The 24,728-nt window shown below is 45.0% G+C and overlaps 1 protein-coding gene across 1 annotated transcript in view; it reads right to left on the reverse strand.

Moving 5' to 3' along the window:
- ADD2 (adducin 2) overlaps positions 1-24,728 on the reverse strand; it is a 48,359-nt gene that overhangs the window by 13,997 nt on the left and 9,634 nt on the right. Inside the window, exons 3-10 of the mRNA XM_068970973.1 lie at positions 22,641-22,792; positions 22,135-22,215; positions 18,564-18,713; positions 17,256-17,399; positions 15,301-15,399; positions 10,348-10,524; positions 1,673-1,930; positions 649-768 (exon numbers count right to left, since the gene is read on the reverse strand). Of these exons, the coding sequence (XP_068827074.1) occupies positions 649-768; positions 1,673-1,930; positions 10,348-10,524; positions 15,301-15,399; positions 17,256-17,399; positions 18,564-18,713; positions 22,135-22,215; positions 22,641-22,792 (1,181 nt within the window). The remainder of the gene's footprint in view (positions 1-648; positions 769-1,672; positions 1,931-10,347; positions 10,525-15,300; positions 15,400-17,255; positions 17,400-18,563; positions 18,714-22,134; positions 22,216-22,640; positions 22,793-24,728) is intronic.

Raw genomic sequence — 24,728 nt, forward strand, 5'->3', positions numbered from 1 at the left:
CAAGGTAGAGAAATAAATATAAAGGATTTTGCAATTTTGAAAATGAGCCAAAGGGAAACAGCATAAAATTTGTAAAAATTCAATTTGGGGGCCTCATTGGACAATCCCAGGGACGGGGGAGACTGGTGGGCTGCCATCTATGGGGTCGCAGAGAGTCGGACACGACTGAAGCGACTTAGCAGCAGCAGCAGCAGCAGCAGTAGACACATCCACTGTCTGAAGCTAGCACCCCTGTCTTAGATGTTTACACGTGATGGAAAAAGCACAGCACTTAGCACCGTGCCTGGAATACGGCCAATAAATGGTACCTTCTTTCCCGTGTGGGCTTCCCTGGTGGCTCAGACGGTAAAGAATATGCCTGCAATGCAGGAGACCTAAGTTCAATCCCTGGGTCTGGAAGATCCCTTGGAGAAGGGAGTGGATTGCTATTCCACTCCAGGATTCTTACCTGGAGAATTCCATGAATAGAGGAACCTGGTGGGCTACAGTCCATGGGGTCATAAAGAATTGGACATGACTTGAGCAACTAACGCTTTCTTTTTTTCTTTCCCATAAGAGGCACCTGGGGTAAGTCGGGCACATCCTGTGGACGCCCCTTCCTTACACCCTTGTGGGAGAAGAGATGGGAGGCAGTTAGCTACACCTTACCTTGTTGCGCATGTCCAGCACTTCTTGGGGGTCAGTATAGAGAGGCACAAATTGGTTTGGGTTTTCGATCCGTATGGGCATGCCACTGCTGGATTTCTCCACCTCGTCAGCCTTCATCCACTGAACACACACAAGGCCCAGTGGGTAAGACAAAGGCACACAGCTCACCGGCCACCCCAATGGTCCACCCCAGGAGAGCTGGGCTGACCAGCCTGCATGGAAGGTCAGCAAACCTAGACAAACACACTCCCTCCTCTTGGGGCACTTGGATGTCTGCCTCCCAGGGCAGAGATGGGCAGCAGATGACCCAGCAACCAAACTAAGGCCCCTGATCAAAGGCCATAAATAACACTTCAGAGGAGGGACAGAGCCTTGGTGACCAGTTTCGACAGACAGGCGGCCACTCGCGTTTTAAGAGGACTTGTGGATAGCTTCATTTTTTTAATGAAGAGCTATTCGATTTGGCTGCCAGCTACTTACAAAGTAAGTAGTGAAAATCAAATTAAGGGTCAGAGGTATTTATGTGAGACAGAGAGGGAAAGAGCATAAAATTTGTAAAAATTCAACCTCTGGGCAGGTCTCTTCAACACATCTAATGCCTAAAGCAAGTCCACAGAAGAGGGTATAATGGGAAAGGACCATGTGATGGAAGCAAGTACCCACCTCCCTCCTGGTTTTGCATCAGATGGTCAATTCAAATGTTGGATACCCATCCCCCAAACTTCCAAGAAGCCCCTTCTGGATGTGGCAGCAAAAAGCTTTCATACGGCTGAGAGTGACCTGGTTCAGCCACCCTCTGGACCCAGAAACTCAGCACAGAGGTACAAGAAACAGGCGATCTGCTCTGTGGGCATGAGCAGCTGCTCCCAGAGGCCCAGTAGGAAGCCCTAAGGGGAGACAGGACTAGCCCAGGCCTGAGGGAGGTTTGCTCTGTTCCTCTTTTAAAGTGGTTTAGCCTGCACAGGGGGTCAGGCGCTCTCCTCTGACCCCAATCTCCCCAGCGGAGCCCCCCTGCCCTCCTTACTGTGGTCTTGGGCCGAGGGCTGCCCATGCTCCTCTGGACCTCGTCGGCCACGTTGACCCGCAGGTAGGTGTTGGGCGTGTTGAGCCAGCGGGTCTTCTCCTTCTGCTGCTTCTGGGCATGCTGCCGCAGGGCAGGCACTGGGGTGCCGTCCTCCTCAAACACGAAGGCAGTGACCGTGGCCGGAATCTCCACCTCACTTTTGTGTTTGGTTTTCTCTTGAACGAAGGGATAGCGGTAGGTGTAGCCTGTTCTGTAACCCTGAAAAGAACAAAAATAGAACCACTTAAGGTAGGGAAAATGGTCAATAACATGCCAGCTGGCCAGCCCACACACTTCACCCCCTTCCATCTAAAGGACTCAGTTTAACCCAAAGTCTCCATAATAAAATACAACCCAGGCCTTGCCACACCTCTGGAAGAAAGTGAAATTGTTAGTTGCTCAGTCATGTCTGACTCTTTGTGACCCCCATGGACTGCAGCCCACCAGGTTCCTCAGTCCGTGGGATTCTGCAGGCAAGAATACTGGAGTGGGTTGCTATTTCTTTCTGCAGGGGAGATTCCCCACCCAGGGACTGAACCCAGGTCTCCCACATTGCAGGCAGATTCTCTGCTTGCTCCCTGTCTTAGTCCCCTTCCTTTCCTCCACTCCAACAAGCCCTTTGATCAGGGGTGAGAAAGTCGCCAAAATCTTGTGGACCAGACAGAGCTCCAGCTTTGGGTCTGGTCCAGTAGTTATCAACACACTGGAATCACAAAGGAGCTTTGAAAATATAGATATCCGGGCTCACCTCAGGGTTGCCCATTTCACTGGACATTGGTACAATCTGGGCTACAGGACTTTAAAAAGCTTCCCAGCTGATTTGAACAGTAGCCCTCCCTTTCTCAACTCTGAAGTTTCTTGACTATTTCTCTCTTGGGACCTCTGAATTTGACTCGAGAACATCCCTATCTCCTAAGAAGGACCATATTCCTCAAAGGTGGGCTGTTACTTAGAATGAACATTCAGGAATCTTAGCAGCTGCTGGAATAATTCTTAGCTCTACCAGTCATCTTTTTTTAAGTTAAAGTGGCATCAAAAATTAGGTGGATTACAAAAAAATACATAGCCATGTAGAAAAATTAAGCAATATGAAAAAAACGTAAGGAAAATAATGGGTTTTATGCAAAATCTCATCCTGAGAGACAACCACTAAAAATCCTTTCAGTCATCTCTCTAAGCATACATATACATATGCACATTTGTAAATATACAGAGAGAAGGCGATGGCACCCCACTCCAGTGCTCCTGCCTGGAAAATCTCATGGACAGAGGGGCCTGGTGGGCTGCAGTCCATGGGGTCGCTAGGAGTCGGACACGACTGAGCGACTTCACTTTCACTTTTCACTTTCATGCATTGGAGAAGGTGATGGCACCCACTCGAGTGTTCTTGCCTGGAGAATCCCAGGGACGGGGGAGTCTGGCGGGCTGCTGTCTATGGGGTCGCACAGAGTCGGAAACGACTAAAGCGACTTGGCATGGCATAGCATATAATTAATATATAATATATATATAATATATAAAACACTATATAAATGGGACTGCACCACATAAACAGCCTTCTAAACAACCAAGATATAATTGACATGTAACATTACATTAGTTTCAGGTGTACAACACAGTGATTCAATATTCGTATGTATTCTATGCATAACTGAATCACTTTGCTATACACCTGGAACTAACACAGCATTGTAAATCAACTATGTCATGTTTTAGTCACTAAACTGTGTCCGGTCTTTTGTGACCCCATGGACTGTAGCCCGCCAGGCCCCTCTGTCCATGGGATTTCCTAGGCAAGAATACTGGAGTGGCTACTATACTTCAGTTAAAAAGAAATTGTATGTATTGTGAAATGATCACCCTGAATCTAGTTGACATCTAGATTCAACTAGATGTCACCTTACTTAGTTACAATTTTTTTCTTGTGATGAGAACTTTTAAGATCTACTTACTCTTTTAGCAACTTTTAAATATATAACACAGTATTAATAACTACAGTCACCATGCTATACATTACACCCAGGATTACTTATTTTATATATGGAAGCTTTTAGCTTTGACCCTTTACCCATTTCTCTCTGCCCCACACCCGGCAGCTACCAATCTGTTCTCTGCATCTAAGAGTTTGAACTTTTTAGTTTTTTTTTTTTTTTCAGTTCCATATATAAATGAGATCATACAGTATTTGTCTTTTTCTGTATGACTTATTTCACTTAGCATAACTCCCTCAAGTTCCATCCACATTGTTTCAAATGGTTAGACTTCTTTCTTTTCATGGCTGAATAATATTCTACCATATACATATGGTATATATATGGTATATATATTTTATATATATATAAGCACCACTTTTTCTTTATCCATTCTTCCATCAGTGGATACTTAGGTTGCTTCCATATCTTGGCTATTGTAAGTATTACTACATAATCAGCTTTATAAGTTGCTTCTCTAGTTCCTCTATGTGTCTTAGAGATTTCTTCATGTTATTGAACATAGACACACAGCAGCCTTTAAACGGCTACATAATATGCCAGTGAATGCACATATCACAGTTTATCTAACCAACACTGGAAGAACTTTTGTTAATTTCAAAACATTATAAACAACCTTGAAATGAGCAATTTTATACATTTTTCTTTAGGCAGTTAACATAAATGCCTAGTAATGAAAATGACTGAGTCAAAGGATGCACAGTTTTTACATATTTATTTTAAAGGTTTTTATATATTTATCATGTCCATCTTCCCAAGACAATGAGCCAGTTTGCACTTCTGCCAATGGTGCTGGAGTTCCCAGTTCTCATCTCCTTTCCCCACACTGAATATTGTTGAGGTTTTTAAAAAAATCATTGGCAGTCAGATGGGTTAAAAATAAAACCTACTTTTGTTTTGTTCTTTTTTAGGTTACTAGTAAGATTGGATATTAATTACATTTAATGGCCTCGAATATCTTCCCTTGTAAACTTCGTCCTCAGTTCATTTTCCTATTGTGATGTTTATCTTTTCATATTATTTCTTTTATAGTAAAGATGGATCTTTTGACTGTCACAGATGTTGCAAATATTTTCCCCATACTTTGTCTTTAGTTTTGTTTATGGTGGGTGAGGTGGGTTTTAAAAATGTAAAATTTGAATTTTAATGTAATCATAACTGTCAATATTTGTCATCATGATTTCAGGCTTTCCTGCCATGCTTGACAAGGCCTTTCCCAACACAAGAGCATCAGAAATATTAATCTATGTTTTTAAATATCTATATGAATTTCCTTTTCATGTTTAAATTTTTGGCAAATGAGGAATCTATCTTGTGGAAAGGATAAAGCAACAAGCCACCCTAGGTTCATTTCCCACAGGGCTAGAAGTCTATCTTTCCCCACAGATTTATAAGATGGCTGTTTCTCCTGTTAAATTTTCATGTATCTGGGATCTATTTCTGGACTCTCTAAGCTGTAGCTCTGATTGGCCTGTCCCTTCTGGACTAATGCCTCTCCCTTCAATGACTAAAGCCTAATCGCACTTTACCATGTGGTGGTAATCACTATAGGATTTTCCAAGCCATTCTGAATTTCATCTGAAAGAACATTTTGCTAAGTCCTTATATCTTGCTCCACTTTTGAGGAAATTACATTGAGTTTATTGATTAACTTGGAAGCCTCTTTACCCTATTGAAGCTTTTAACCAAGAATAAATTATAGCTCTTCACTGATTTAAGGTTTTCTCTGATGTCTATTGGTAAAATTTACAGCTGTCTTTAAAGGGCTTCTGCTTAAAACTTTATGATGTTGCTGCATTTACAAATAGGATTATTTCCTCTCATATTTTCACATACATTATTATATGTTAAAATACAAAAAAGCTACTAATTTTTACACATATTTTCATAATTGACCACTTTAAATACACTCATTTTTTAAAAATTGGAGGATAATTGCTTTACAATGCTGTGTTGGTTTTTACCATACAGCAACACGAATCTATAAGCATATATATATGCCCCCTACCTCTTGAACCTCCCTCCTGGCCCCCACCCCATCCCACCCCACTAGGTTGTCCCAGAGCATGGAGTTGAGCTCCCCGTGTTACACGCAACTTCCCATGAGCTATCTATTTTACATGTGGTAAAGTATATGCTTCCGTGTCACTCTCTCAATTCGTCTCACTCTCCTTCCCCTACTGTGTCCATAAGTCAATTCTCTGTGTCTCTATTTCTGTCCTGCAAATAGGTACATCAGTGCCATTTTTCTAGATTCCATATATATGCATTCATACACGATATTTTCTGACTTACTAACTTTCTTTCTTTCTGACTTACTTTTCCTTATATAACAGGCTCTAGATTCGTTCACCTCACTAGAACTGACTCAAATTTGTTCCTTTTTATAGCTGAGTAATATTTCCCTGTATGTATGTACAGGGCTTTACAAGTGGAACTAGTGGTAAAGAACCCGCTTGCCAATATAGGAGACATAGAGATGCGGGCTGGATCCCTCGGTCGGGAAGAGCCCCTGGAGGAGGACACGGCAACCCACTCCAGTAGTCTTGCTTATATCTTGCTTATAGTCTTGTTTATATCTGTTGATGGACATCTAGGCTGCTTTCATGTCCTAGCTGTTGTAAACAGTGCTGCAGTGAACACTGGGGTACATGTGTCTTTTTCAATTATGATTTTCTCAGGGTATATGCCCAGTAGTGGGATTGCTGGGTCATATGGTAGTTTTATTCCTTTTCTTTTTTAAAGAAATCTCTGTACTGTTCTTCATAGTGGCTGTATCAATTTACATTCCCATCAACTGTGCAAGAATGTCTCCTTTTCTCCACATCCTCTCCAGCATTTATTATTTGTAGATTTTTTGATGATGGCCATTCTGACTGGTGTCAGGTGATTCCTCATTGTAGTTTTTATTTGCATTTCTCTAATAATGAGCAATTTTGAGCAATTTTTCATGTTTTACTGGCCATTCATATGTCTTCTTTAGAGAAATGTCTATTTAGGTCTTCTGCCCATTTTTTGATTGTTTTTTCTGTTTGTTTGTTTTTCTGATATTGAGCTGCATAAGCTGCTTGTATATTTTGGAGGTTAATCCTTTGTCAGTTGCTTCATTTGCAATTATTTTCTCCCATTCTAAAGGTTGCCTTTTCATCTTGTAAATGGTTTCTTTTGCTGTGCAAAAGCTTTTAATTTTAATTAGGTCTCATTTGTTTGTTTTCATTTTTTATTTCCATTACTTTAGGAGGTGGATCATAGAGGATCTTGCTGCAATTTATGTCCAAAAATGTTCTGCCTATGTTTTTTACTCTAAGAGTTTAATAGTTTCTGGTCTTAAATGGTCTTTAATCCATTTTGAGTTTATTTGTATTTATGGTGTCAGGACAAGTTCTAATTTCATTCTTTTACATGGAGCTGTCAGTTTTCCTAGCACCAGTTATTGAAGAGACTATCTTTTCTCCATTGCATATTTTTGCCTCCTCTGTCAAAAATAAAGTGCCCACAGGTGCATGGATTTATGGGCTTTCTCTCTTGTTCCATTAGTCTATATTTCTGTTTTGTGCCAGTACCATATTGTCTTGATGACTATAGCTTTGTAGTATAGTCTGAAGTCAAGAAGGTTGATTCCTCCAGCTCCATTTTTCTTTCTCAAGATTGCTTTAGCTATTTGGGGTCTTTTGTGTTTCCATACAAATTGTGAAATTTTCTGTTCCAGTTCTCTGAAAAAATGCCATGGAAATTTGATAGGTATTGCATTGAATCTGTAGATAGCTTTGGATAGTATAGTCATTTTCACAATATTGAGTCTTCTAATCTAAGAACATAATATATCTCTCCATCTGTTTGTGTTATCTTTGATTTCTTTCATGAGTGTCTTATAGTTTTTGGTATACAGGTCTTTTGTCTCCTTAGGTAGGTTTATTCTTAGGTGTTTTATTCTCTCTCTCTCTCTCTCTTTTTTTTTTTTTTTTTGCAATGGTGAATATGATTGATTCCTTAATTTCTCTTTCTGATATGTAGGAATGCAAGGTACTTCTGTGTATTGATTTTTTACCCTGTGACTTTACTAAATTCATTGATTAGCTGTAGTAACTTTCTGATAGTATCTTATAGGGTTTTCTATGTATAGTATCATGCCATCTGCAAATAGTGAGAGTTTTACTTCTTCTTTTCCAATCTGGATTCCTTTCATTTCTCTTTCTTCTCTGATTGCCATGGCTAGGACTTCCAAAACTATGCTGAATAAAAGTGATGAGAGTGGGCATCCTTGTCTTGTTCCTGATGTTAAAGAAAATGTTTTCAGTTTTCCACCATTGAAAATAATATTTGCTGTGGGTCTGTCATATATGGCCCTTATTAAGTTGAAGCAGGTTCCTCCCATGCCCATGTTCTGAAGAGTTTTTGTCATAAGCGGATGCTGAATTTTGTTGAAAGTTTTTTCTGTATCCATTGAGATTATCAAATGATTTTCATCTTTAAATATATTAACGTGGTGTATCACATTGATGGATTGGTGTACACTGAAGAATCCTTGCATCCCTGGGATAAAGTTGATTTGATCATGGTATAGAATCCTTTTAATGTGTTGTTGGATTCTGTTTGCTAGAATTTTGTTGAGGATTTTTGCATCTATGTAATTTTCTTTTTGTGTGTGAAGTCTGGTTTTGGTATCAGGGTGATGTGGTTTCATAGAATGAGTTTGGAAGTGTTCCTTCCTCTGCCATTTCTTGGAAAAGTTTGAGAAGGCTAGACATTAGCTCTTCTCTAAATATTTGATAGAATTAACCTGTGAAGCCATCTGGCCCTGGGCTTTTGTTTTTTGGGAGATTTTTAACACCGTTTCTACTACAGTGCTTGTAGTATATCTGTTCATAATTTCTATTTCTTCCTGTTCAGTCCTGGAAGGTTTAACTTTTCTAAGAATTTGTCCATTTCTTCCAGGTTGTCCATTTTATCGGCATATATTGCTCATAGTAGGTCTCTTATTATCCTTTGTATTTCTGCATTGTCTGTTGAAACCTCTCCTTTTTCATTTCTAATTTTGTTGATTTGAGTCTTTTCCCTTTTTTTTCTTGACATGCACTCATTATTTCTAATTTTTCTCAGTTGATTCTTTTGAACCTTAGAGGTAGGTAGATGTACTAACTATAAATAAGAGTAATTTTGTTTTCTTTACAACATGTACACCTCTTATTTTTAGATCTCACTGCCTTGAATTGATTTCCAGTATTATTCTTGAACAACATTAAATAATAGTGCTGAGAACAGAATCACTGTTTAGTTTTGAAATTTAATGGAAATTCTTCTAGTGTTTCACCATGATACTGGTGTTTGTTTTGACCAAAAAAGGTAATTTTAATCATATTAAATAAAAGACTTCCTATCCTACTTAACACCTATTATTTTTATAAATTGAGATTACATTTTTATCAAATACCTTTTGATCTCAAAGGGATCCATAGATTTTTATCCTTTGACTCATTGATATCATGAAATATATTTAGATTTATAATATTAAGCCATCGTTCAATACAAGGAATGAACCCTCACTTGGTTATCATGTATTATTATTCTAATATTATGCCAGATACTATTTTCATGCAGCATTTTTCATCAACTCAAAGTGAGATTTGTCTGAATGTGTTATAACTGTTATGACTTGGTTTCCTTCTTTCACTCTTCTCTGCCACAGTTTAAACAGCATAGGAATAGTCTGTTTCTTAAAGGTTTGAGGGAATTTCTGCATGAAACCATTTGGTCCTGGTGTTTTATTCAGCCACAGATTACTCGAGACACAAACGTTAATAGGAGTTGTATTTTCATTGAGGATCATGCTCAGCCCTGTAATAAACTGGTGATGCTTTGGAGGAACTGGAAGCAAAAATGAAAGGATTAATTATTGCAATGACCCAGACATAATAATGAAAGGGTCCAAATTAGTAGCAGTGAGGAGGAGGGAAAATAATACAGGAATGTTACAAAAATAATAGGGCTCATCTTCACTCTTCTGAGCAATCTGGGAAGTCATAGCTTCTTCTTGCAGTTAGTTCCTCACTGTATACGCTTTCCTCTTATTCTTGAATTGTTTCCTGTTTATGTCATATGTCATCAATTAAACTGTTAGTTCCAGAAGGAAGGATGTCTTATAATGCTTTTGGACCCTATAAAGCCCACACTAGTCACATATCAGTTAATTTTTTACCTGATTGTTTGATTGATTCATCGCAATAGGAATAGTGTTGTAATGCTGTTTATCGGGAATAGGGAAATCAAAGCTATTATGTTTTCTGCGTTAAAATCATGAGATTAGAAGGAAACACAGAGCTAAGTGCAAAAGAGGAGTAAACCAAGCCATAATATGAGAGAGGCTCTGTGGTCCTGCTTTTTGCTGGATTACCCCTTCTCCAAAGGGCACCCAGCAGGTGTGGCATCCACAGCCCGTGGAAAGGGAGTGGCAAAGGCCATTGTTTGAGAAGACTTAAGTACTATTACCATGACCACAAACTCTTAGTCAAGTTGCCAGTCAAGGGGCTTTAACAACTGAATTGTGATGCTGGCAGTTCTCACATCTACTGAGTGCTTCATACTGACTGGTTCTGGGGGGCTAAGCTGCAAAGGACTGGTCTGGAAGGACAATGGCAGGAGACTCACCAGATTGTCCAGCATCCTCATGAGGGCCTCGAACTCGTGCTCCCCAAGCCGGCTCTTCCGCATGGGTCCGAAGGTGCCCCCTGCCCACTGCACAGAGCCCACCTCATGAGGCCGCTGCTTCTCCTGTTCCAGCAGGATGAGGTTCTCCACACCCCCTGCACTGGACAGAGCAGACACCTGTGGCAACAAGCAGAAAGCCATCAGCTCACACACGTGCGTGTGTGTGTACACCCACAACCCTGTACACATTCTGTGCTCCTGTGTGTAACAGAGAATGGGGATCAGGGAAGGTTAGAAACAGAAATCTCTGGAAAACTCAGTTGTATTTGGCTTTTTCCTCCCAGAGGAAAGCTGCTCCAAACTTGTAGGGCATGTGCCCATTCCCAAGGACAAAGTTATTAGTATTTCTTTCCTAATGTCAGTTTTTAGGGAGACAAAGCAAGTGTTAGGAGAAAGCAATGGCACCCCACTCCAGTACTCTTGCCTGGAAAATCCCATGGGCGGAGGAGCCTGGTAGGCTGCAGTCCATGGGGTCGCTAAGAGTCGGGCACAACTGAGCGACTTCACTTTCACTTTTCACTTTCATGCATTGGAGAAGGAAATGGCAACCCACTCCAGTGTTCTTGCCTGGAGAATCCCAGGGACAGGGGAGCCTGGTGGGCTGCCGTCTATGGGGTCGCACAGAGTGGGACACAACTGAAGTGACTTAGCAGCAGCAGCAGCAGCAGCAAATGTTAAATCTTGAGAATAAAACAGCACAGGGAACTGAAAAGTTACCTGGCACAGAGGCCAACTTCAAGCTGTGATTATTTCCAGGGAACAAAGGAATTTGAGAAAAAGACTTCAATTCTTGTCTATAATATTTTACTTCTGCAAGAAGAGAAAAGCTGTTGATATTTGTTAAATCTGGTGGGTGGAGAGTGGGTATTGTATTATTCCCTGTATTTTTCTGTTTCTGAAATATCTCCCCTTAAAAAACAAGTCACTTGAAAGAAACAAGCTGGCTTCTAGGCCAACAAAATATGAGTGTGGCCTGTTGGGATGAATTAACAGGTCTAGAGGGAGAATATCCTCCATAATGGGTTTAGTCACTCAAGGAAGCCCAGGAAAAGGAGACAGAGGAACAGCCGACAGGCACAGTCAGGCTCTCTATAGGGCTCAGAAAACTTTCACCAACAGACTTAGAGTGTTTGCTCCACTGTCAAGGCGCCATGGGGAGGCAACCATACAGGTAACCAGAAGCAATGGACTTTGGGTTTTAGCGCAAGAGGTGTGTGTATAAAATAGGCAGTTTTAGAATGATCCTAAAAACATTCATGAATCCAACTAATCTTATTTTCTAATTCCATGCTCATCTGAAAGTACATTCTATTTACACCCCGTATCTGCCACCCAGATACAACTGGCTACGATGTGGTTTCCTGGCTAAGTCCAGACACAGAGAGAAATGGTGGATCCCAAGTATTGTAAGTATTGAAGCTGAAGTTTTGTACTGCACATCAAGACCCTTTCCCAGTAGCTCAGCTGGTAAAGAATCCGCCTGCAATGCAGGAGACTCTAGTTCGATTCCTGGGTCAGGAAGATCCCCTGGAGAAGGGACAGGATACCCACGCCAGTATTCTCGGGCTTCCCTGGTGGCTCAGATGGTAAAGAATCCGCCTGCAGTGTGGGAGACCTGCGTTTGAGTCCTGGGTTGGGAAGAGCCCTGGAGGAGGGCCTGGAAACTCTCTCCAGTATTCTTGTTTGGAGAATCCCCATGGATAGAGGAGCCTGGGAGGCTACAGTCCATAGCGTCGCAAAGAGTCAGACACAGCATCAAGACCCTAGTGTTCTGATTAATATTTGTTACTCCCTGTAAACCTGCTTGTTATGGGGGAACAGCTCTGATTATTTAAACTTTCAGTGTTCCAGTTTTTATGTCAGTTATTGTTTTACTGAAGATGAAAGAAATCGAGGTAGCCTGATGAGAAACCCAGGCCGATGAAGCCCTGAGGATCCTGGACATACTCCAGAGAGTATTAGAGTCACCAGGGTAACATACAGCCCCATGAGACTTCCTGGAGGTCAGCCAGGCAACCTTTTCAGTGACCTCCAACACTCTGTGACAAGGAAGAAGTAAGAACAAGCATTTTCCACACCCTCTTCATCCAAGGCATGTGTCCCACAGAAGCCTCCATTGCAAATATAGACACCTAGAGGCCATTTATTCCATACTCTCACAAAAAATAAGAGTCCTTATCTAATATTCCTAGAAGGTGTCAGCTCCATGCTTGAAGAGGCAGCCTAAAGTATTATTGTCCAAATGTTAGAAGGGTTACAATGAGATGATAGAGATTACATTGAGTTGAAATCTACCTTTTTATCATGTTCATTCACTGGTCCCAGTTCTGCCCTCTGCTGCCCTGTTCTCTAATTCTGAAGTCCCTCACACCCGGCACTGAGCCTGAGCATGTGGAAATACACTCTCAAAGATAGCGAATCCTAGCTGGTTGATCAATTACCACATTCATCCTGGACTCCTACCTGGTCAAGGCAGGCTTTAGCCCTGGGACCCTGAAACCTTGACTTGAAGTGCCAGCTCCCTGGGGAGAGGCCCCAGCCTGTCAGCTGACCTTTCCCACCAGCCTTTACTGCCCTGAAAGGCAGTGTTTAAGACATAGAACTTGGGTACCAGGCTACCTGCGTTTGGATCCTGGCTCTGCAGTGTAAACCTACTTGCTGTGTAACTTTAAGCAGCTATTTTACCCTCCCTATAAAATGAAAATAGTATATTGACTTCATGAGGTTTATTTAAGGTATTCCTAAAACTCTTAGAACAGCACCTGGTGCATAAAGACCGCCACAGAAACACTTATGAAAAACAAATTCTGAGGCTTTACCATGGAACGCTGAGAAGCAGTGCCCCGGGAACTGGTCATTTGTGGAGGAGGAGAGAACTGCCCACTTCCTTGCATGAGCTGCCTCCTCCCACCTCCCTCTTCCCCTATGCGTTTCCATGGCGATGGGAAGCACATGGAGAGTTGCCTGGGCTTCTTCTCATCTGCCTGTAAGCAGAGCAGGTAGCCACCTCTCTGCAGAGGATGACCCAGTTTCCTGAAACCCCAAATGGATGGAAAGCAAAGAGAATGCTGTCCCCAGGAGAGAGGAACAGGCTCTTAGCCTTGAACCACTGAAATGACCACAGACACACCTGCTTACTTGCCAAGGTCACTGAGAGAGAAAATTAGTCCCACGATGCAAGCAGAACTCCAGTGCAGGTCATCCATCTGGAAATGTCCCTTGCAGGGGCTGCAGTCCCAACAGCTCTGCAGGCTGCTGGCACTTGGTCTCTTCTGAGCCTTAATCCACCCACACCCTTCATCTATCTCTCCTGTTTTTCTTCTGCTCCTTCCAGTTCATTTCTCCCTGTAGAAGCCTTCCTGCTCCACTCACTGGAAAAAGACACTGGAGCCTTTCTTGGGATTATCTGCCCCCACTGCCTGATGTACTTTATAAAAGTCACATCGAACCAGTCCCAACTGAAAAGAACGCGACAGCAGGCAGGGCCAAGAGGAGCAGCAGGGGCCGTCCAGGAGAGTGGTGGGCAGCTCGGCCCTTCATCTAGCCAAAGGCCCAGCTAGATGGACTTCCTCCCTTTGGTTAAATAGCACAGGGGTGCTTTCTGGGGATCTAGAGCCTACGGAGGCGTACTCTATCCATTCGTTTTTAGGGCTGGGCTATCTTTGCAAGGAGATAAGGCTTTATCGTGAGCTATTTTCTCACAGAAGCCTCCTTCTACAGAAAAATGGGAAACTCTTCAGAGTTCAGATGTGGAGAAGAGAAAGTGGGCTTATCAGAAGCTCTGCCAGGTTCTAACATCATCCAGGGGTCAGAGTTCAAGGCCAGCATCATTGGATGGGGGGAGGGGTCACCTCTTCATCACTGTCCTCTCAACTTATCCTTTAAAAACCACTGAGAAAGGTCCCACCTGTACATCCTTCACTAGTGATGCTTTGGGGATTACTCTCATTCTTCCTGCATAGCAACCAAGAGAAGGGTGAGCGGTCTTCCTGGGACACTGCTCTGCCCAGACCTGCCAGGAGAGGGCAGACGGGACACCACATGAGGGCTGCTAAGAGCTGACTCACCCTGGAGCAGCTGGCCTCCCCTGTCAACTGAGTCCTGAAAATACCATCAGCAACACCTCTCCTTGTCTGAAAGGCCATCCTCAGAAGGTCTCTATAGACCCAGTTCTACAGCTGAGGAAACAGGAAATGGAGGCTTGCAGGGAGCAAGTCCCTGACCCAAGGGCACAGAACCCAGGATGGAGCCCAGTCAGTTGTGCAAGACCCCCCTACTCACCCCTGATGGCTTGCTGCACTGGAAGGAGCACGTGCTTGGCTTAACCAAAACCACCTTGTTACTTGATAAAACTGCAGGATGTGTGTTTTCCTATTACGTCTCCACCCACCCTCCATCTCATCCTTTACCAGCTCGGAGGACCACACCACAGGCTCCCTGGACTTCACCCTGGGGCTTCCCTGGTGCCAGGCCTGTCACGCCAACACTCCACCTGGGCCTTCTCTCCATTTCTCTTTCTGAACTTGACCACATTCAGGGTCATGGCAAGTTAGCCTCCGCCAAGCAAAGAAAAGCAGACCTGCCTGGGTGGTGTTTGTGACACCCCAGGTAACACAGGAGCACGGGACAGTCCTCCCACTGTCCCACTGGTGAGCCCAGGCACCTTCCTGCCCTCAAGATGACCCCCAAGAGTTGGTGCTGGTTGTTTGGCAAGGTGATAAAAAATTTTAAAGCTGTAAAACTAAGTGTGAAACTTTAGAAGGATAAGGCAGAGAAACAGGGTGAGGCTCCCTTAAAGGTCTCCTTAAATCACAGCGCATGGGGCCACCACCATTACCCCTTGGCCCCAATCGGAGCCCCTTCTGGGCCCGCTATCCAGAGGAACGTGCTTACCTGTATCTCACACGCAGCCTGTAGGTGGAAGATCTTATAAAACGCTTCCTCCACAGTATCACCCAGAGCAACCACTCCATGGTTTCTTAGCACCAGGATCTGTACAGGAGCAAACAGCCAATTGACACTTTCAGCCTTCTAAACTTCAGTTAAGAGGGAGAGATTTTTCATTTTATTCAGATCAATTTCCGTATCTCATCCTGGAACACCTGCCCCCTAGTTCCTCACTCACTCTCCCTATGCAAAAACCCAATGCAACCCCCATGAGTTTTAATATCCACCCAAAAGAATGCTTAAGGCATATACCCGAAGAAATGGAAGGTGCTTTTTAAAACTGAGACTGAATAGCTTGGTGGATTTCTTTGGGCAAGGCTTGGTTTTTTTAGGCCCTGAGAGCTTAGAAGTCTGAAAAATGAATGGTATGTCAAAGTGAATAAATGTATTTGCTGTTAAATATAAGGGTCCAACTTGTCCCCTGTGACTGGGTTGACTTGTGAATCAAATCCAAGGGAGTGATCCACGAGAGATGATCCTGCATACACAGGTGAGTTGGGTCACCTCTGGCCCCCAGGCTTTCTCCCCATGAACTCTGTGGAGCCTGGAAGCTCTAAGATCCTACAGTTCTGTGAAAGAGGCCATAGCAACCTTTTATTCTATCTCATTAGAGGAAATAGAAGCCTAAAGAAATTGAAAGTCCCCCAGCTAATTAGGGGCAGAGTTAGAACCCAGGCCATCACTGATGGTGCAGTGTTTTTGACTCAGCCAGGGGCAGGCAGATCTAAAAGGGGGAAAAACAGGAATCAATTGACACCAAGGTCCAGGTGCACCCTCCCTTCTTGGTTGGTTTCATCCTTAGGGATGCTCTGAGTAATACCCAGGTGACACCCACCTGGGGGCTGGGACACAGACCCAAGCATCAGATCCGTCCTTCCAGTACCTGGGCTGAGACCCAGTAGCCTAGTCCTTACATCCGTTCTTGCTGAAAACAGCTGGAGTTTTTTTCCTCTTAAGAGCCACAGAGATAGGAAGAGACTATGACTCTCGCTCACAAAAGATTTTACAGATAGTGAACGCCCCTTGTCTTTTTGTAGCATTTCAGGGTTGTGAACATCACCTCTCTCCTGGCTCTGCTCATGAGGTTTCAGAGGAAGGCAGGAGAGGGTAGCAGGGATTTCTGCTCCATGTTAGAGATGGGAAGACAGGGACTCTCAAATGGGAGATGACTCCAGCAGCAGCAAGGAAGGGGGCAAAGTGCCCATCAAGCCAGGCTTGGCTCTGAAACGTCCCCCTCGAAGCTCACCAGCCCTGATTATGTGCTGTTATAAAATAGGTCTTCAGACTTAAATCAAGCAATAAAAATGAGATTCTGTTCTGTCAAGTTAGCAAAAGAATAAAAACTAAGGGAGAACACTCAAGTTTGAGGAGACTATAGAAAAATGGCATTCTCATACATACTAGCCTCGTCCGGAGGAGAGGGCAGTTTGTTACTATGCGGTAATAAGTTAAACTATTCATCCTTTAGGAAGCAAACACAAAGATGTAGCAGAAGGTATTTTCATCATGGAATTGTTTATATTAAAAGAAAATTCAAGGAGAAAAATCTTTTCAGTGTCCAACCATAGAGGACTGTTCAGGTAAATGACGGCACAGCATTCATACAGTGACATATAATTTAAAATAGTGATTAGAAAGTATTTTAATAACTTACAGAGGGGTTGACTCTATATTGCTAAGGGGAAAGAAGAGTTTTACAATCCTAGTTTTGTAAATCTGTGTGAATAGATATGGGAGTGTGCATCAAAATCAAAGGGTAGGGTGAAAGATTATTTCCTTTCTTCTGTTGCTCTTGTTTATCTGCAACTTATAAACATTTTCCAATGAATAGTTATCCCTTTTGTGATGTGGGTTTTTGACAACCCCTCCCAGAGCATCTTCCTAGAATAGCTGAGCCAAACCTTGCAGGTGGGTCCAAGGCACTTCTGCAGGTTGATCCGATCAGCTTCCTGCTCCATCTCGCCATTGAAGTCATAATATGCCATGTCCCCCACCAGCAGGGCATTGTGAGACACAGGCAGGAGGCCCCACTTCATGGCTGACACCTTCGGTGAGATGAGGAATGGTTAGCTCACCCCCACCCTCCCCACCCCCTGCCTCTCTGTCCCAGTGGCCCTCTCCTCAGATGGCCCAGTCAAGCTCTGTCTGGGGACAGGCAGCGGTGAAGCAGGGTCCAGGGTCCAGGGGGTGGGTTGGTAGAGACCTTCAGCCTTGGCTGCAGAAACAGCCACGACTCTTCACTGACAGGGAGGCCCATTGAGAAGCTCCCATTTTTCTAGCAATGGGGCAATGCAAGTGCTAGGAGAGATGATTAAAACCCAGGCTGTAACCACCATGTGCCAACCCTTGGCCTTTATTAAAAGCAAGGAACATGGAGAGATTGGAGAGCCTCTCACTTTCCTTCAGTCATCTTGCCCCTCACGTCAGCCCCAGCTCTGCAGAAATGCACACTTGGCACAAATACATCACATAGCCTTAGTCTAACTTTTGGAAGGTCTGAGTGCTTGTAAACCAGTGTGATTTTGCAGAGAAAAATCACAAGTCAGTGGCAGGTCTGCTCTGCCCCTGTAGGTGCACGGCCAGGGGATTGGTAAGTTGGGGTCTGGGTGTCTGCTGTCTTTCCAGGTACACTGCAGCACCTCAGGTAGACAGAGAAATGTCCAGAGACCCTCAGGGGACAGCCTGCTCCTTGATGGTCTTCCCTCTGTTCTCTCCCAGTTCTCTTTGCTCCGGCCCCAGCTCTCAGCCCCCCACCCCAACCCCAGACATTGTGAAAAGTGGACACAGTGCAGGTTCCCACCATCTGATCTCATAACAAGACCTGTCCACGCCAGAGCCTGGGCTAGGGAGCAGGTGCCAGCCTGACCTAAGCAGAGGCTCAGAAGGTGCCATCACCCAGACAAGTGGGGCCGGTTTGCGTATGCAGCAGTTGGGGGACACAGAGGAGCCAACAGTACACACCTTCACCTTATCTCCACAGTCTGAGACTTCCACAGTCAGAAGAATGGAGAGGAGGAGATTCCCACATCGGGTGTCCCTCCTCACCTTGGCCTGAGTTCTAGGGAATCTTTCCAGAACTGCATTAAATGGTGAGTTTGCTCCTAGCTTGGAGGGACTTATGTCTCCCCTTGGGGAGACTCTCAGAGAGACAGGTGCCATGGGGCTGCTGCCATGGGGGCTGAAATGCTGGCTGAAGAGCTGACACTCACCGCCGCCGTGGCCGGAGTGTGCAGGTGGATGATGCAACGCACGTCGGGTCTGGCAGCGTAGATGGCCGAGTGCAGGCAGAAGCCCGAGGTGTCCACGGGGAAGCAGCTACTGCCCTTCTCCACCACCTCTCCCAGGATGTTCACCTTGATCTGGGCCGGGGTGGGGGTGAGGAGGAAGACAGACTTCTGACCACCAGAAGGCAGAGGCCCCTCACTCCCCTCCCTGCAGGTGGGCCAGGCATATGCCCACCCACCAACGTCCACTCTCTACCACACCACGGGCGATGGATGTGCTTGGTGGTGGCGTGAGGGGAAGAGTTCCTGCCCGCAGGGTAAGCACACAGGCTACTGGGAAACAAAGGCAAGTTTAATTCAGCACAAAAAATGCGAGAGTTTCGCAAACTTTACTGTGCGTGAGGATCACCTGGAGATCCTACCAAAATGCAGATTTGAATTTGGTAGGCCAAGAACTCAGCCTGGGAGTCTGCATTTCCAAAAAGAATCCAGTGATACCCCTGCTGTTGGTCCATGGAGACCGTCAAGGTGCAAGGAGAGAGTCATTCACAGAATTCTCTAGAAGCAGATAGGATGAGTCTTTAATCCCAGTGGAAACAGGAGAGCAGAGAAGCCTTCCCAGAGGAAGCAGCATCTAAACTGAGTCTTTTTCTTTTTTTCCAGCTTATTATTTTGAAAAAATTTAATCACACGCAAAGATAAAGAGGATAGTATAATGAACATCCATTTACCAGTCACCCAAAAGCTAGGTCTTAAAAGACAAATGAGAGAGCAGTCCCTGGTCTCATAATCTGCTTTTGACTCCAAGGGGTTGTGGGTGTTACAGTGAAAACACAGGCATGCCCATGCATGTGTGCACACATACACACACACATAACTTCTGGTGGCTGTTGCTGGCCTGGCACACAGCTAAGCCATAGCACTTCCTGCTTAACATAAACAATCTCACAGAACATCATCATCAGAGAAGACCACTTTTGACTGTGACACAGAAGACAGAAGCCACTCCTTAATCATGTCTAAGGAAAAGCAAAAACAAGTTTGTACAAATGCAAACATGACCAACACAAAGGATCATAAGAGACTACTACAAGCAACTATTAACATATGCCAATAAAATGGACAACCTGGGAGATGGACAAATTCATTGAGATGAACAACCTTCTAAGACTGTACCAGGAAGAAACAGGAAATATGAACAGGTCAATCACATGACTGACCTATGATTAAAAGCTTCCAACAAACAAAAGTCCAAGAACAGGTGGCTTCAGGTGTGAATTGTATCAAACAGTTAGAGAAGAGTTAACACCTATCTTTCTGAAACTCTTCCAAAATAACTGCAGAGGAACAAACACTCCCAAATTCATTCTATGAGGCCACCAATATCATGATACCAAAACCAGAAAAATATCTCACACAAAAAAGAAAATCGCAGATTAATATCACTGATGAATATGAATATAGATGGAAGAATCCTCAACAAAATACTAGCAAACTGAATCCAATAACACATTAAAAGGACTATACAGAGGATGAGAGGGTTGGAGGTATCACCAGTGAAATGGACATGAATTTGGGCAAACTGGGAGATAGTGAGGGACAGGCAAGTCGGGTGTGCTATAGTCCAGGGGGTTGCAAAGAGTTGGATATGACTTGGTGATGAACAACAACACACCATGATCAAGTGGGATTTATCCCAGGAATACAAGGATGGTTCAGTATATGCAAATTAATCAGTACCATACAACACATCAACAAAGCGAAGAATGAAAACCATAAGATCATCTCAGTAGATGACTGACACTTCCTCCCAGTTAACCGGAGACATTCATCCTAACTGCACCAATAGCAGCTTTGGCCTCATTCTGTGCCCCCCACCCCAGAACTGCCCCTGGCCAGACACCGCTAGTCGCTCAGTCATGTCTGACTCTTTGTGACCCCATAAACTGGAGCCTGCCAGGCTTCTCCGTCCATGGGATTCTCCAGGCAAGAATACTGGAATGGATTGACAGTCCCTTCTCCACAGGATCTTCCCAACCCAGGGATCGAACCATAGGTTCCTGCATTGCAGGCAGATTCTTTACCGCTTGAGCTATAGGGAAGTCCCCATCACCTCCTTCTTAGGTTCCAATTCACTCAACGCAACCCTAATCCTGAAACACCCTTAGGCTGAAAACACCTCCTGCTCCACGAGCAGTCTCCCAGAAGCTGGTAGGTAGTTAATTTAGCCTAACTTATTGACTAGAAGTGTTTGCTGGACATTAGCAGGCTAGATTTTTCCTTTCTAAAAATCATGTCAGCTTTGGCTCTTAAAATTCCAGCACAGGGACAGGCCCCTGAATGCAGCACACAGGGCAGTTCCACAACACACCTACCACACCCAGCCCAGAGGCCCAGGCAGACAAGTGGTACCAAAGCAGGGAACACGCTACTGACAACACCAGTTCCAGCAGAAGCACAAGATGGGTCAATAGCCCTCTCTTACTAAATCCTACTTTAAGTGAATTTTATAGGATGAACATTACTTTCAAGTGGCCTGACCCATGAACATGGCAGCCACCCTGCCATCTCAGGAACTTAAACCTGCAAGGATCTGATGCAGACCCTGGTTTCCTTTCAGCTCAGCTCCCCAGCCTCCTCGGCTGGGTGGCCCACTCAGACTTCCCTCTCTGGGATGAGCTCTCTCTGCCCTCGTGTGTTCCTTATCTCAGCCGTGGATATGTGACCTGTTGTCATGCCAGAATCTCTACAGAGTAACAGGACAGTTACTGTCGCACGCAGTGCCTTTGTCCCGTGAGAAGACAGTCTCCCCTCTTGAGGAGAGCTCCAGGGCCATAGGGTGTATGGGTACTGCCATTGCGCAAATTTGAAAACTCAATCCAGAAAGAGGACCCAGAAGCTCTCTCTCATAGCACTAGAAGAACCTTGCATTCTTTGGGACAAAGCACTGGCTGTTGTTCTAATGTACCCCTGAGCCAGGAAGGCTTCCTGACTCCCAGCCTTTGAAGTCCAATCCTGGGCTCAGAGGCCTCTAGGCTCATCTTTCCTTCCCTCTCCCTCCTAGTGTTTTTGCTGCCTTCACTTCCCATTTGGTCTCTTGGTCACATCATGCTCTCTGCACAGTTTGTTTTGGTGTCCATGTGACTTCTCTCTCCCACCAGATTGCAAACTGCTTGAAGGACAAGATGGCAGTGGCTAGCATGGAGCAACGGAGAAAACAATGGCACCCCACTCCAGTACTCTTGCCTGGAAAATCCCATGGACGGAGGAGCCTGGTGGGCTACAGTCCATGGGGTCGCTAAGAGCTGGACACGACTGAGCGACTTCACTTTCACTTTTCACTTTCATGCATTGGAGAAGGAAATGGCAACCCACTCCAGTGTTCCTGCCTTGAGAATCCCAGGGACAGGGGAGCCTGGTGGGCTACCATCTATGGGGTCGCACAAAGTCAGACACGACTGAAGCGACTTAGCAGCAGCAGTAGCAGCAGCGTGGAGCAAAGATGGTACTGTCATTTCAACAAGAAATTGGTAGTGAGATGTCACACTGTACTTACCAGGCTGGATGCTGTGACTTCGCTGCAAGAGACTCCCTTAGGGCTGATCAGGAAGTGGTCCTGCTCCTTGCTGACTCTCAGCTGGAGGAAAGACATGTGTTCCCAGTGGTGAGAAGGGAGAGGGGCCATTTCCAATGATACTGTGCTTGAATCACCTTTACCCCTGAATCCACTGCATACAAATCTCCCCCCACCCCAAGAACACTTACTTCCTCCTGACCCATGAGAGATGAAGACTCAGCCTTTATTTGGAGCGAGGGAAATGGAGCTATAAGAGGAATCTCCCAATGGTCAAGGGTGGCCCTAGAAATAGGATGCAGAAATTCCTGGCTCCTCATCCAGAGACATGCCCGCTAGGCAGGTTGTCTATTTCAGGTAGCCACAGTGGCTAGAAACCTTGGAAGAGCTCACGGCCAGCAGTGTCACAGCCACGCCAAGGCTCAGGAAGTCTCCCTCTGGGGGAGGCCACAGGCAGAGCCTCACCCAGCCCCGGACGCTGTCCTCACCGTCACGTAGGTGTCGCTCAGCTGGGCCCAGCCATACAGGTCCAGGAGGCGGTAGACACTACTGATCTTGCACCGCATGAGCCGCTCCCCCTTGGCCAGGTTCAAGGAGTCGGCTGTGTGGAGGTCATTGATGGGCGTCATCATGGAGAAGCCTGAAGGGGCACAGGGCAGCTTTCAGGTCAGGAGCTCACGTCCGCACTCTCCTGCCTTGCCCCCACCCTCTCCCAATTCTCCTGGGTGCTACATCCATACACGAGACTCCTGTGGGCAGGGAATTCAACATCCTTTGACCCTGACTCCAGAGGAGAAAACCCTCCACAGAATGGATAGTTGTGCCCAATAAAGTCCTCTGCTTCTTAAGGGAAGAAAGGCATTGCTTTGGGTCAAAACCCATGGCCAGACTCAAGCCACAAATGCAAGGATCTCAGCTCAAGCTGACTATAAACCCTAGAGATAGACATTGAATAAATGCAAAAATAAATTTCTGAGTGGAAATATGGGTACATTTTATCAGTTAGCTTTAATGAAGAAGTAACTAAGCATTATTCTATTGTTTTAACTAACTTTTTCTCTGATTTGGAAAAGGGCAAACAGAAAGCCAAGTCAACCAGGAGGTAAATTCCTCAACTTTTTCTGACAAGTCGTAAACCTCCAGAAGTCAGTGTGGCTGTGGTGGGCTGAAGGGCCGGAGGCTGAGGGTGGACTACTTCTGACCGCCTCCAGATATGCAGTCGCTTGGCTTTTTATGGCTCTTTCTGGGAATCTGGTAATATGGAAATGAACTAGAGAGTCTGATAGTCTTCTACTCAGGGCACCCAAAGGGTCTAGTCAGTCCCATGAACCATGCTGACCACTGCCTGCATGCCTCCGAAGCCAGAAGAGGGCCTCTGAGCCCCAGCCCTCCAATTAATCAGTGTCTAGGAACAAATAAGAGAATCAATAGGAAAGGGTTCTGGCTTAAAACGATGTCTGGCTGGGAGCCTCCTGATGCTGCCTTCCTCAGCATCCCTCTAAAAACTTTAATGGATGAAAATGCTCTTCGGAAGCTTCCACCATCACTGCAAACCTCACGGCCACACCACATGATGTACGTCCTGTATCAGGTCTGCCATTACTTGAAATGATAAGGTCTGTGATACGAAGGTGGACTGGGAGCACAAAGCAAGCAGAGCAAGCCTCAAACACCCCATGTCAGGAAGATGCCCCCAAAAGGCTTGTGCCCACCAGCGGTGGTATGCCTCTAGGGCATGGGTCCAGTACAGGAAGTTGACAGGGATACAAGTGGTCCAAAGACCTGGCTGAACTGGCAAGAAAAACAGCAGCAAAATCTCAAAATTAAGGATTTCTATTCCAAGCTGACTAGTCAAGGCTCCTTGCCTCCTTTCTAGTTCCCCAGACAAGTATTTGCCCCTGGCAGCAAGAAGGGAAGCACATCAAAAGCATAAGGCCCCCAAGCAAAGCCGGAGATAGGGAGAGGCTGTTGTTGGGAAAGGTCTTTGAACCTTCTTTTAGAAATAACTGTGGAGTCCCCAGAGACGATCAGGAGGCCAGAAGAGGTCTGAAAACACCCACTATCATATCCTCTGTGTCCTGTATCCCCTAAGAGTCCCCCTCCCCAACCCTGTGGAGCTTCCCGTAAGGACTACCCACTCACAGGCCCAGAAGAGGCCAGAGGGCTCCACAGGAGTCCCTGGACCTCTGTCCTCAGGGGCTTCTTGCAAAGGATGCTTATTCTGATCAGCCTCACCAAGTGAAGGTCTAACTGGGCCATTATTTCAAAGTACCTAAGAAAACACAGAGATGAAAATCCACCAAACCCCCCAGAAAGCTACCGACATGCTCTACAGCAGGAAAAAAAAAAAAAAACTCAAGGAAACAAAATCCTAAGGCGAATGGAGCTGGACAAAGAACAACCTCTCTGGGCTTGGACTCATGACACCTGGAATTTTCCTTCTCCACATTCCCTGACTCAGTTACCCTGGCATGCACCAACCAGACTTCCAGGCATCCAACTGTTAACCTGGCAGATGCTGATCAGTAAAGCAATGGAAAGCCCTATTTCTCTTTCAAGAGGAAGAGTGTAAGATC

Source organism: Capricornis sumatraensis, chromosome 1 (assembly GCF_032405125.1).
Source record: "Capricornis sumatraensis isolate serow.1 chromosome 1, serow.2, whole genome shotgun sequence".
NCBI lineage: Eukaryota > Metazoa > Chordata > Mammalia > Artiodactyla > Bovidae > Capricornis > Capricornis sumatraensis.